Source organism: Podospora bellae-mahoneyi, chromosome 3, assembly GCF_035222275.1.
Source record: "Podospora bellae-mahoneyi strain CBS 112042 chromosome 3, whole genome shotgun sequence".
Lineage (NCBI taxonomy): Eukaryota > Fungi > Ascomycota > Sordariomycetes > Sordariales > Podosporaceae > Podospora > Podospora bellae-mahoneyi.
In genome coordinates this window covers 3,456,166-3,468,331 of record NC_085882.1, presented here as the reverse complement: position 1 = coordinate 3,468,331, position 12,166 = coordinate 3,456,166, and the positions used below count along the sequence as shown (strand labels likewise).

The following is a 12,166-nucleotide window of genomic DNA, read 5'->3' as shown; positions in this document are numbered from 1 at the left end:
AGGCGACCTAATGCAAGCCTCAGCTCTACGTGCAGGGGTTCTAGAGCGGCTGTTCTTGCACACGGCTTACACGCTCAACTTGTACACAGTGCGGGCTGTCGAGATACACAAATACCTGTCAAGGGGGACCGGATGGGCTGCTTGGCCACCAAAAGTCCCCTGGTGTGCCTCGGCGGCCATCAAGTCCTCGTCTTTTCCTCACCTTGCACTTGCCCCCAGTATCCTCTTTACTCTTTGGCTCCTCTGACTGGAACTTGAACTCAGAGTCAGAAATACAATCTTGCATAACCTCCTCCTTGTTGCCCCTTTGGACAGACCTCAGTCATTGCCTTTGCTGTATTGTACTATTCTTTTCTGTACCATCTGTAAAGATCATCAACCATGGCCAGCCGTGTCAAAGGATGGCTTGATCGCCGAAAGAGCATGAGCTCTCTCAAAGCATCCTCCCAAGCAGCCCCGAACAATGATAACCCTTATGGGGCGGACTACAACAAATCGGCTCCGAGAAACGCAGGCATGAATTCGCAGAGGTATTCTTCCATGTCTGTCTCATCTCGATACTCAGGGGCTCTTCCCGGCCGCAATAACCTCGGCCCCATCGAGGAAGACAACAACGGCGGGTTCCTGCCATATCGCCCTCCCCCTCAAAATCCCGCTCCTCCAGCAGCATCGCAATACGACCTGGGATACGGCCGCCCGGCACCGACACCGGTGCAATACTCTGCTCCTCCGGTCCCCGTTCAGTACCAGCCTGCCCCATCTTCGTATGCACCCCCAACGCAAAGCTTCAATCAGCTTCTCGGGCCAAACCAATACCAGAACCACCCGATCCCCCCCGGAACCCCCCCGACACCAAACAGTCAACACAACAGCCTGACCAACATCTACACCAGCGGCAGCAGCAACCCCAGCTCCTACGGCGGAGGCGTGAGCACCCCCGACACCAGATACAGCAGCGACAGCCTCGGCGCCTCCAACCGCGGCTACAACAACTTCCCCCCACAGCCTCCGCAACAGCAACAAGACTCCAAACCACCACCGCCTCGCCCTTTTACCATCAGGAAAACCCAACCCCAGCCCCAACCCGTCAACAACTCGCTCCCCAAACCGAGCGACTTTTCCAAGCAGGCCAAAGCCTCTCCCGTCGAGGTCCAGCGGTGCATCAAGCTCCTCCGCGCCTTGTTCAAGCTCCGGATGAAGATCTGGTCCGCGCAGGAGTCCCACTGGTCGACGCACCCAAAGACGATCGAGAACATGGCACAGGCGGACGACTTGCTGAGGGATATCCAGAACATGGTCGGGGACTGGCAGAACAGCATCGCGAAGGGGCAGATGTACTGGGACGAGGAGGAGAGGGCGGAGCTGGGGGTGATTATGCAGAGCCTGAGCATGTTGAGGCCGTACGGGATGGGGGGCGGGCATGGTTTTAGGCAGCAATAGGGGGAGTGGTTGAGGTGGGGAGAGTGAAGATGATACCCATGGTGTTTTTTTTTTCTCTCCCTTCCTTCTTGACCATCTACAGAAAATGTTAGCATACACGATAGTGTTGGTGCAAAGAAGGGGGATTCATACTTGCCTTGCATACCTAGTCGGCAAACATGACGAGAATCCTATTCCTACTGGGGTGTTATTATTCTATACCAAATTCCACATAAAATACACAAACCCATCCCACCAAAAACACCTGCTTGACCAGAAAAAAACAAAACAAAAAACTCCCCTACTCCCTACTCAAATCCTTCCTCTTCTTCCTCGGCCAATCCGGACAAACATCAATCACCTCTCTCGGAAACCACAGCTCCAAAAACAAAAACAGCAAATAATCCACAATCACACACAAGCAAAACAGCTTCCCCGCCCAGATCCCGCACCCGTAATACCGCTTCAGCCGATCAATCAACGCAAAACTCTGCACCCCCGACCGCCCCCTCGTCGCGCTCCAGCTATTATTCGCATTATCCCCCTCATAATACCCATAAAACTCTCCCTCCGAAATCGCGCCGCAGATACCGTTATACACCCTCTCCGTCCTCACCGCGACATTCTCCCAGCTGTACATCTCCCTCACCTGCTCGTGAAACAACTCTGTGCGGACTTTGTTCGCCCTCATCGAGGCGATCGCCCTCCCCGTGGCAGCCACCAGGTCGTCCTCCTCCGGCTTGGCAAACACCGTCATGTGACTCGGCAAGACCTCCGGGATCCCACCGACCTGCGTGCAGACTACATACAACCCGCAACTTGCCGCTTCCACAATCACCGTCCCAAACGCCTCCGTCAGTGACGGATGGAGATAGATGTGTCCTCGTACCATCACGTCCCTCACCTCTTCATGACGAATCGGACCGAGCATCTCCACCCTGTCCTGGAGGACATTCTGCTCAATCATTTGCTCTAGATCAATAGATTTGGGCCCGGAGCCGGCGATGATGAAGCGGGTGTTGGGGTGGTTTTCGAGGATGCGGGGGATGGCGGCGGTGAGGAGGTCGGTGCCCTTGTTGTAAAAGAGGCGGGAGATGACCACGATGGTGATGATGTCGTGGGGACCTAAAGGGCGGGCCGGGGGTGGGTAGGAGGGGTTTTCAGAGGGGGAGAGGGGTTTGAAGTTTTCGGCTACAACGGCGTTGGGGATGACCGAGACCATTAGGGGGTCGAGGGAGGCGCGAAGGACGGTGTTTTCTTTGCTGTTGGGGGTAAGTCGTGAGGGTGAGAAAAGGGGTGAAAAGGGGGGTTTACCAGGTGTGGCTCACGCAAATGACATGATCTACATCACTCAGAGTGAATTTTAGCAACTTGTTGGTGAGGATACTGGCTGCATCCGCAAAGCCAAACAGTGAATGATCGGTAAACACAGTCCGAAGACCCATGGTTCTAGCGTGGAGGATGGCTTCATGGCAAAAGTTGCTTAGACTGGCGTGACCGTGGACAATGTCGATGCGCTCGCGGAGCACGATGTTGCGGAAGATGGGGAAGAAGGAGAAGACGGTCGGGAAGGTGGCAGAGCGGAAGATGACGAGGAAGGGAACGTGGTAGACCTTGAGGCCGTTGGTGAGATAGCGGACTCCGGTGCGGCCTTCGTAGGCGTGGGTGATGATGATGACTTTGTGGCCCCTGTCCATGAGCTTGGTTGAGAGCTGGTAGATGTGGCTCTCTACGCCGCCTGGTTGCGGGTAGAAGAAATCGCTGACCATGGCGATGTTGTATGTAGGCGCCATTTTGGATGGGGGGAGTGTGAGATCCCTGTCATTTTTTGTGAGTTGAGGATAGTGTTATGGAGCTGTCATGAAGACAAGAGTGAGTGTCGTGAGTGAGGGTGAGATGGCTTCATCCAATGCCCCTTCAGGGGACACCAGTGATTGGATGGCGCACGCGTTGGCCTGCGACGGTGTTTGGGAGAGCTGCCAAGAACGGGTAGATCCACCCTCGAACGGCTCGATAAGCGATAAGCAGGGATAGCGAGAGCGGTCAATGCTGGCAATTGGACGAGCCCCAGAAAAAAGTTGGGACTCCACTGCCAATTGCGCAGAGCTCGACTGAGAGCTTGGATGTCGACTTTCTTTGCGCCCGTCTCCGATTTGCAGCCAAACAAGAATCTGATTCTCCAGCTCTTTTCTGACATCGCGAACCATTTTAATGACATTTGCGATTTTAAATACTCCAACATGTACAACAGATACATTCCCCCACCAAAACCAAAGGCGTCGCATCCATCTGACATACCTGTGCGGCCACCGCCCGTCTACCGAGATCCAGAGCCAGAGCCACTGCCGCAAGGGTCAGAATATGCAGAGCCTGCCCCTGTGCCAGTACAGACGTCGTCATGGCTTCAACCATACGCCAAGCGCATCGACGCTACAGCACAGCCAACCAAGATTGTATTCGGCGATGACGAGCCCCCAGCTCCCAGCGCGCCAAGCTCGGGCCCAGTAGACGACACACCCAAAGTGGCTACCGAAGAGGAGGAAAAGACACCCAAGGAGTCAAAGAGCAAAAAGAACAAAGAGTCCAAGGGCGACGAGGGGGAGGTAGAGGAAAAGCCCAAGAAGCGGAGGAGGGTAGAGGAGGAAGAGCAAGAAGACAAAGAGGAGGACACTCCAACTGTCGCCGAGGAAGCGGAGTCAACCGAGAATATCGCCAACGAAGAACAACAATACAAGCGGAAACCAAAACGAGAAAAGAAGAAGAAGCCAAAAGCCGAGGAACCAGAAGAGGACGATGATGCGGTTCGGAGCAGGCATAAATCCGTGTTTGAGAAGGTCGCAAAAGCTCTCCAGGCGCAGGCTCCTGAAGATGACGAGGACAAGATGGATGTCGATGGTGCCGAGCCAGAGCAAGAGGAGGAGCCAGTCGTGGAGCACGGCCTCGAGCCGATCCCTCAGCCAGCACCAGTCGCTTTTGACGAGTCGAAATTGACGTACGAAACATTGCCGCAATGGATTGCCTCGCCAATTCGAGTTACAGAAAGTACGACGAAATCGTTTGAGGAGTTGAAGATTGCTGCCGAGCCAGCCAAGGTTCTTCAGTCCAAGGGGTTCAAGGAGGCTTTCGCGGTGCAGACTGCCGTGTTGCCGTTACTGTTGCCAAATCCCGACAGACAAGGAGATGTGGTGGTGGCTGCTCCTACTGGTTCAGGAAAGACGTTGTCATATGTTTTGCCGATGATTCAGGACATTAGCTATGGCCGGATCACGAATCTCAGAGCGTTGATTGTGCTGCCGACTAGAGATCTTGTTCAGCAGGTACAGCAAACGTGTGAGGCATGCGGTGCTGCTTTTGCTTCAAATGGCGGGAAACGAGTCAAGATTGGGACAGCTGTGGGTAACAAGGTGTTCAAGGAGGAGCAATCGGCGATTGTGGAAAAGAAGGCGAGATATGGCGCGGCGGAAGATGCCCACTCGATGGAGGCGTTGTCAAGTTGGACTGCTAGCGAAACTATCAACCCTGAGGACTATGCCTCCAAGGTTGATGTGCTTATCTGCACGCCTGGTCGTCTGGTGGAGCATATCAAGCAGACACCGGGATTTACACTGGACTACGTTCGTTGGTTAGTGGTCGATGAAGCCGACAAACTGCTGGCGCAGGACTTTCAGCAGTGGCTGAATCTGGTATTGGACAAGCTGAGCGTGGAACGAAGACCATCACGGCGGGTGTTCCCAAAGTCCAACAAGAAGGGTGTGCGAAAGGTCATACTGAGTGCCACCATGACGCACGATATCAGCATGTTGAATCTGCTGAAGCTTTCAAGGCCAAAACTGGTTGTGCTGGAAGGCACCAAGGCTGGCGATCAGTCGTTGCCGCCTCTGCTCAAGGAGTATGCCATCAAGGTCCGCGAGCCAAGTCTTAAGCCGCTGTACTTGGTCGACTTGCTTCAGAGCGAGCTTTTGGCCGCTGTGCCCCTGGTTGAGAAAGTTGCGGAGGAAGAGACAGCATCTGCATCCGAGAGCAGTGACTCGGATTCTTGTTCGGAATCAAATTCCTCTTCAGGCTCAGACTCAGACTCTGATTCTGATTCTGATTCTGATTCCGACTCTGGCTCTGACTCTGGTTCCGACTCTGGTTCCAGCTCTTCCGACTCTGATTCATCCTCGGAGTCTGAAGCTGATGAGCCAAAACCAAAAGCCAAGGCACCGGCTACCAAGGGCAAATTCGCCAGCTCTGCCCTCATCTTCACCAAATCCAACGAAGCCGCTCTCCGGCTTTCTCGCCTCTTGGCCATTTTGGTACCTGGATTGGCGCATCTCATTGGCACCCTCACCTCAACCACCAAAACCATCCGTCGCACGCAGACCTTACGAGCCTTCACGCAGGCCAAGCTCCGCATTCTTGTCGCCTCCGACATTGCCTCGCGTGGTCTCGATCTACCAAACCTGGAGCACGTCATCAACTACGACCTCCCCATCAGCGAAACAGCCTACGTCCACCGTGTGGGTAGGACGGCCCGTGCTGGCAGGGCAGGTGCGGCTTGGACATTGTTGGAGCATTCCGAGGCTAGACGGTTCTGGAGGGATTTTGCTGGTGAAGGAGAGGGAGCTTCTACGAATATCTTGCGCACCACGCCGGTTGAGAGGGTCCGTCTGGACCAAAAGGAGGAGAAGGGGGTTGGGGAGAAGGAGGAGGGTGCCAAGGTGGAGGATTTCAGTGAGGAGAGGGTGCAGGCTTATGAGAGGGCTTTGGCGCAGTTGCAGCAGGAGGCTACATTTTCGAGGGGGAAGAAGGGTAAGAAGGAGGGGAGGTGACATTAGTTGAAGTATATCGTGATGGGCTGTCAACGGCAGCAATGGGTGAAGGAAGATCTAATGCCAGCCTTGCTTAACTTGTACAAACCTAATTCTGCACTGTCCAAAGCCTTGGAGGGTAGTTGCAATGGCTGTACATAGATGATAAGTCTAGATTCTAGAGCATTCCAATCATGGAAAGACGACCGCTGGTCGACGAAACGACCGAAACGTAACATTGTGGTATCTGTACGTAATGAGACGTCCCGGGACATCTGCCGCATTCGCCGGCTCAACGGCCCCACTTCACGGCGCCGGCCCGGCAAACCCTCCGGTCAAGCGCTGAAAAGGGACATGTGGTCAAGGAGTAGTATGAGTGAATGAAGATGCTCCGGTCTTAGATATGCTAGTTTCATGCTGCACGCAGCCTTCTGCTAATCTCGAACACTGAATTTCAGGCTTTGCTCTTTGATGCCAAGACACCCTCTTGGCAATTAGCTAATCAGATACCGATCTGGTCTTGTGAGCGGAGATGATCTGATTGGCCAAAGCTCGCCCAAGCTCGGGCGTCGCATCAGTGGACAGGGGTCTGTGGGCGCTGTCAAGAAGATGTGAACAGCGTAGCCACTTTGGATTTTGGAACAGATTGATAGAACAAGAAACACCAGATCCCAGAGACGAAGAAGGAAGGTCATCAGACTCTTCCTCAGTTGAGGCCACATCTATAACTTTTGCTCCATTTTCTTTGCGATATCTCCTGTCGCCTGCCGCTTGCTTGCCTTTGACTCTTGCGTAGCGGTGCATTCAATCTACCTGTTCATCCACAGCAAGCTCCAAATTGGCGGGGAACTCGAACAAGTACCTTTTGGGTGACAGCTGGCTGGAGCTCTACTTTCCCACCTAACACCAGCACCACCAACACCAACACCAACATAACAACACCGACTCGATTGTTGTTTCGGCGACACCCACACGCACACACTCGCCCACCATGGCGCGGCCAACATTATCGCCGTTGTCAATATTATTATCTGCCATCTTCCTCTTCTCCTCCCATGTCTTTGCCGTTTCCGCTGTCCTGGGCGTCGATCTGGGCACCGAATACATCAAGGCCGCCCTGGTAAAGCCGGGTATCCCCCTCGAGATTGTCCTGACAAAAGACTCGAGAAGAAAAGAAATCTCGGCCGTCACCTTCAAGCCCTCTCAAAATGGCCCCAAGAAGGGCACCTACCCCGAGCGCGCCTATGGCTCTGATGCCATGGCCCTTGCCCCGCGATTCCCTGGCGATTCGTTCCCAAACCTCAAGCCCCTCCTCGGTCTCCCCGTCGATGCCGCCGAGGTGAAGGAATATGCGAAGCGCCACCCAGCTCTTCAATTGGTTGCCCACAAGGTCAAGGGAACCGCCGCCTTCAAGAGCGCCGGCGCATTTACACAGGAAGAGGAGGCATGGCTGGTGGAGGAACTGCTGGCTATGGAGCTCCAGGCTATCCGCGCCAACGCTGAGGAACTCGCTGGAAAGGGAAGCTCTGTCCGCTCTGTCGTCTTCAGCATTCCCCCCTTCTATACCATCGAGGAGAAGCGCGCCATCGAGTTGGCCGCTGACCTCGCTGGTCTCAAGGTCCTGTCGCTCATCACCGAGGGTCTGGCTGTGGGTCTCAACTATGCCACCAGCAGACAGTTCCCCAATGTCAACGAGGGAGGAAAGCCCGAGCACCATATGGTATTCGATATGGGTGCTGGCTCCACCACAGCTACTGTGCTCAAGTTCCAGAGCAGGACGGTCAAGGACATTGGCAAGTTTAACAAGACTGTTCAGGAAGTCCAGGTTCTTGGCAGTGGTTGGGACCGCACCCTTGGTGGTGATGCGCTCAACTACTTGATTGTTGATGACATGATCTCCAAGTTTGTCGAGTCTCCCAAGGCTCAGAAGGCTTCCGTGACGGCTGAGAGCGTCATTGCCCACGGCCGCGCCATCGCCAAGCTGACCACGTCTGCCGAAAAGGTCAGGCACGTTCTCAGTGCCAACCAGGTTACCGGTACCAGCTTCGAGGGTCTCTACGATGATATCGACTTCAAGTACAAGCTTACCCGCGCCGATTTCGAGGAGATGGCTTCGTCTCAGATTGAAAGAGTCAGCATCGCCGTTCAGAACGCGCTTACTGCTGCCGGACTTGAGGTCAAGGATCTTGACTCTGTCATTCTTCACGGCGGTGCTACCCGCACTCCTTTTGTTCAGAAGCAGCTCGAGAAGGCCCTTGGCGGTTCGGACAAGCTCCGCACCAACGTCAACTCTGATGAGGCTGCTGTTTTCGGTGCTGGCTTCAGGGCTGCCGAGATCAGCCCCAGCTTCCGTGTCAAGGAGATTCGCATCTCCGAAGCTGCTGTGTACCCTGCCGGTATGAGGTGGAACACTGACGAGGGCAAGCCCAAGCACCAGCGCCTTTGGACTGCCAGCTCGTACTTTGGCGCCCCTGCCAAGGAGCTCACCTTTACCAACAAGGAGGACTTTTCCGTCAACTTTTACCAGGCTCTTGAGTCTGCTGAGGCTGACACCAAGGTCTTGGCCACTCAGAACTTGACTGCCACTGTCGCCGAGCTTGTTGAAAAGCACAAGTGCGACAAGGCCGACGTCAAGGTTAAGGTCGGCGTCCGTCTCACCAACGAAGACGGTGAGGTGGACGTGACCAAGGTCACTGTCGAGTGCGAGACCGAGACCGCCGAGAAGGCCGGCATCGTCGATGGCGTCAAGAACCTGTTTGGTTTCGGAAAGAAGGAGCAGAAGCCGCTGGAAGGTGATTCCGAGAGCGAGTCTGCGGACGCGTCCTCGTCCTCGACCGATTCATCCTCGAGCACCACTGCCTCGTCTTCTGCCGCCTCTTCTGCCTCTGCCTCTGCCTCTGCTTCTGCTTCTGCCGACGGAAAGCCTGCCGAACCGAAAAGGGAACTAATTGTTATCCCAGTCAAATTTACTCTTGAGAAGTCTGGCATTCCCCAGCTCTCCAAGGCGGATCTTACTGCCATCAAGGATCGTCTCAAGGCTTTCCAGGCCTCTGATCGCGCTCGGAGACAGCGCGAGGAGGCGCTGAACCAGCTCGAGTCGTACACCTACAAGGTCCGGGACATTGTTGAGAATGAGGAGTTTGTCCGCGTCTCGACCGCCGAGGAGCGGGCCAAGATTGAGAAGCAAAACAGCGAGGATAGTGACTGGCTGTATGGCGATGGTGCCGATGCCACCGAGAAGGTGCTCAAGCAGCGCCTGACCAACCTCCAGAAGCTTGTCACGCCTGTTCAGCACAGGATCGAAGAGTTGGCCAAGAGACCTGAGCTTATCAAGGATCTCAAGGACGCCCTCAACAGCACCCAGCACTTTGTTGCCGACATCAAGAAGCAGATTGCCGAGCACGAGGCGTTCCTTTCTGCCCAGGCTTCGGCCTCCGCCTCCTCATCCACCACCAGCACCGAGAGCTCGACCGTCACCGAAGCCCCTGCCTCGTCTGCCGACGACTTTGACGGCCTTGAGGATGAACCCAGCAGCTCTACCAAGACTGCCACGAGCATGGAGGACCTCAACAAGGACCGCGGTCCTGTTCCCCCTGTCTATGAACTGGCGGACCTGAAGGAAAGCGAGGAGCTTTATATCACCATCTCTGCCTGGCTCGAGGAGAAGCTCATCGCCCAGGAGAAGCTCGGCGAGACGGACGACCCCGTCCTGTTGGTCAAGGACCTCGTCGACCGCAGAGAGAAGCTCGACAAGGCGGGCATGGATCTCGCCATGAAGGGCGTCCGCAACTTCGAGAAGCGTGAGAAGGCCAAGAAGGCCAAGACGAAGAGCAAGACCAAGACGGCCAAGGCCAAGTCGACGTCGACGCAGAAGAACGGGAAGCCGGCGGCGCCGACTCTCAAGCTGCAGCCCGGTAAGGACGGGAAGATGCCGAGCCAGGAGGAGCTGAACGAGATGCTCAAGGAGTTCTTGGACAAGCAGCAGTTGGAGAATGAGAATCAGCAGGAGGCCAAAGAACCAGTCTTTGAGGATCCAGTGGAAAAGAAGGAGGAGGAGGAGGGGGGACATGATGAACTATAGAGGAGGGCGTCAAAAATATATGCATCATTCAGTTGTTTTGGGGGTTTACATGGATGGATGGAGTTTTGGCTGGGTGGTGCGAATTGCAAAGAAGTCATGTATAAATGTTGAATGTGTACAGATGGACAAATCGAGCTAGATCTTTACATGCTTTTTGATGTTTTGATGTTGAGGATTGGTGAATTAGACCCTCTCCGCCCCGGCCCAGGGGTCATGATGGGAGACCTCGACCCTTGGTCCACCACGGCTGTTATTGTCGTCTGGTTGTGTTTGTGTCTGGGCTGAGCTTGAGGTCCCTCCATAGCCATTGCCATTTCCGTGACCACCCTGCTCCTCCTCCTCCTCCACTCCCCTGTCAATATACCTCCCTTCCTCACTGTGACTCCTCCCCCCCGTCAAAAGCGGCCGTCTCCCCTGTCCTTCATCGTCCTGTCCAGTAAAAATCTCCACCACCCTCGCCAACCACACCTTTCTCCCTTGCCCCCCCCTCCGCTGTGTTTTAAACACCACCAGTGAAAGAAGCTGAACAACCCCGGCTACCACAACAACACCCAGCTCCACCCCGGTCGTTTTGTTCAGGGCGTCTTCCCACGGTCCAGCGCAGGGTGTGTGCCGGTTGAACTGCTTCTCACAGCTGGAAACATCGCCGTTGTTGCCGCTCGAGGGAAAAGGCCAGGCCATGTCCTTGGTTGATTTGAAGCCGCAGCAGGAGAGGGAGTCTTGAATCGTGCGGATGGGGGTGGCGGAGTGGGATGTCCAGAGGGATCGCCAGGTTGTTTGGAGGGTGCAGGGGAGATAGGGGGATGTGAGGGTGGCGCCGAACAGGGTGGACAAGATGATGGTGAGGAGGAGCTGGAGAGCGTTGGATAAAAGGGGGGGGAGGGGTTTGCGGGGGTGGGAGGAGGAGAAGAAGGTTAGGGAGGTGGTGAGGAGGGAGAGGAGGGGGAGGAGGATGGTGAGGATTGTGAGGGTGGGGGAGAGGGGGAGGGAGAGGGTGGTGCTTGTGTGGTGTTGGTAGCTGGGATAAAGGTTAGTGATGGCGAGGGGAAAGGGGAAACGGGGGGACAGACATGGCGATGCCGGTGAGAGTGATGATTAGCTGGGAAAAGGGTTAGCATTGGGGTGATTAAAGGTCAGGGTGGTGGCATACCAGGACGTAGAGGGCGAGGAGGAGGGCCATGGCTGCGTTGAGGGGCGCCGAAGCAGCACGTCTGGTGCAGTTTAACTCGCGATCAAAAAGGTCAATATGAAGTCGAAGTGACAAGTTCAGGGAGAAGAAAGGAAGAAGAACATTTGTTTTGCTTGTCGTCCAGAATTATAATCTGAAGTTGTCGGATAGCTGCACCACGACGTCAACAGCTGGATTTTACCCCGCCCGAGGCCTACCGCAGCAAGAAGCCTCCAATCCCAACGTTTGGAGCCTCGCAAAGAGGCATGCCATCGCCCGCAACATGATCTGGCTGCCTTTTACTGGGCGGATCATGTGCTGTCCTGTCCAGATTGGCTGTCTACCTACTCATATTCACACGCCCAACGAATGAGCATCGTAGAGAAATGTGACCACAAGGGCACCCCTATACAAAGAGCAGCAGCGCCAACTCAAACACCCGCGGCCAGTCAACAGCCGCAGCTGTGTTGATGATTTTCGCTTCCAGACTGCCGGGTCCGCCAATGCTGTCTCCGCCCCCAACGGGCATCGCTAAGGGCTTCACAATATGCAGCGAACCGCTGATCTGGAGGGCCCAACATGTTGCAAGTTCGAAACCAGCCCAAAAGAAAAGCCCTGGGGGGCTAGAAATGGACACATTTTACCATGATTGAGGCGTATAGATTGACCAGGCACCGGACCTCTGTTTCCGTGATGATATCCATT

The 12,166-nt window shown here is 55.1% G+C and overlaps 5 protein-coding genes across 5 annotated transcripts; 3 read left to right on the top strand and 2 right to left on the bottom strand.

Annotated features, from left to right (window-relative positions):
* Positions 1-381: 381 nt before the first annotated feature.
* QC761_310085 (uncharacterized protein) lies at positions 382-1,440 on the top strand (the record flags this gene model as incomplete). The annotated part of the gene is made up of 1 exon (XM_062878151.1): positions 382-1,440. One exon carries the CDS (start codon positions 382-384, stop codon positions 1,438-1,440), a length of 1,059 nt encoding a protein of 352 aa, XP_062733992.1.
* SPT14 (Phosphatidylinositol N-acetylglucosaminyltransferase GPI3 subunit) lies at positions 1,125-3,359 on the bottom strand. Its single transcript, XM_062878150.1, has 2 exons — positions 2,734-3,359; positions 1,125-2,681 (listed from the first exon to the last, which is right to left on the bottom strand). The coding sequence occupies exons 1-2, from the start codon at positions 3,210-3,212 to the stop codon at positions 1,721-1,723; spliced, it is 1,440 nt and encodes a 479-aa protein (XP_062733991.1). The 5' UTR covers positions 3,213-3,359; the 3' UTR covers positions 1,125-1,720.
* A 183-nt stretch (positions 3,360-3,542) lies between these two features.
* DBP6 (ATP-dependent RNA helicase dbp6) lies at positions 3,543-6,494 on the top strand (the record flags this gene model as incomplete). Its single annotated transcript, XM_062878149.1, has 1 exon — positions 3,543-6,494. The coding sequence occupies one exon, from the start codon at positions 3,543-3,545 to the stop codon at positions 6,231-6,233; it is 2,691 nt and encodes an 896-aa protein (XP_062733990.1). The 3' UTR covers positions 6,234-6,494.
* A 709-nt stretch (positions 6,495-7,203) lies between these two features.
* On the top strand, positions 7,204-10,293 carry LHS1 (lumenal Hsp70 protein; the record flags this gene model as incomplete). The annotated part of the gene is made up of 1 exon (XM_062878148.1): positions 7,204-10,293. One exon carries the CDS (start codon positions 7,204-7,206, stop codon positions 10,291-10,293), a length of 3,090 nt encoding a protein of 1,029 aa, XP_062733989.1.
* Positions 10,294-10,476: 183 nt separating this feature from the next.
* Positions 10,477-11,473, bottom strand: QC761_310050 (uncharacterized protein; the record flags this gene model as incomplete). The annotated part of the gene is made up of 3 exons (XM_062878147.1): positions 10,477-11,311; positions 11,364-11,392; positions 11,444-11,473. The coding sequence occupies 3 exons, from the start codon at positions 11,471-11,473 to the stop codon at positions 10,477-10,479; spliced, it is 894 nt and encodes a 297-aa protein (XP_062733988.1).
* Positions 11,474-12,166: the final 693 nt, after the last annotated feature.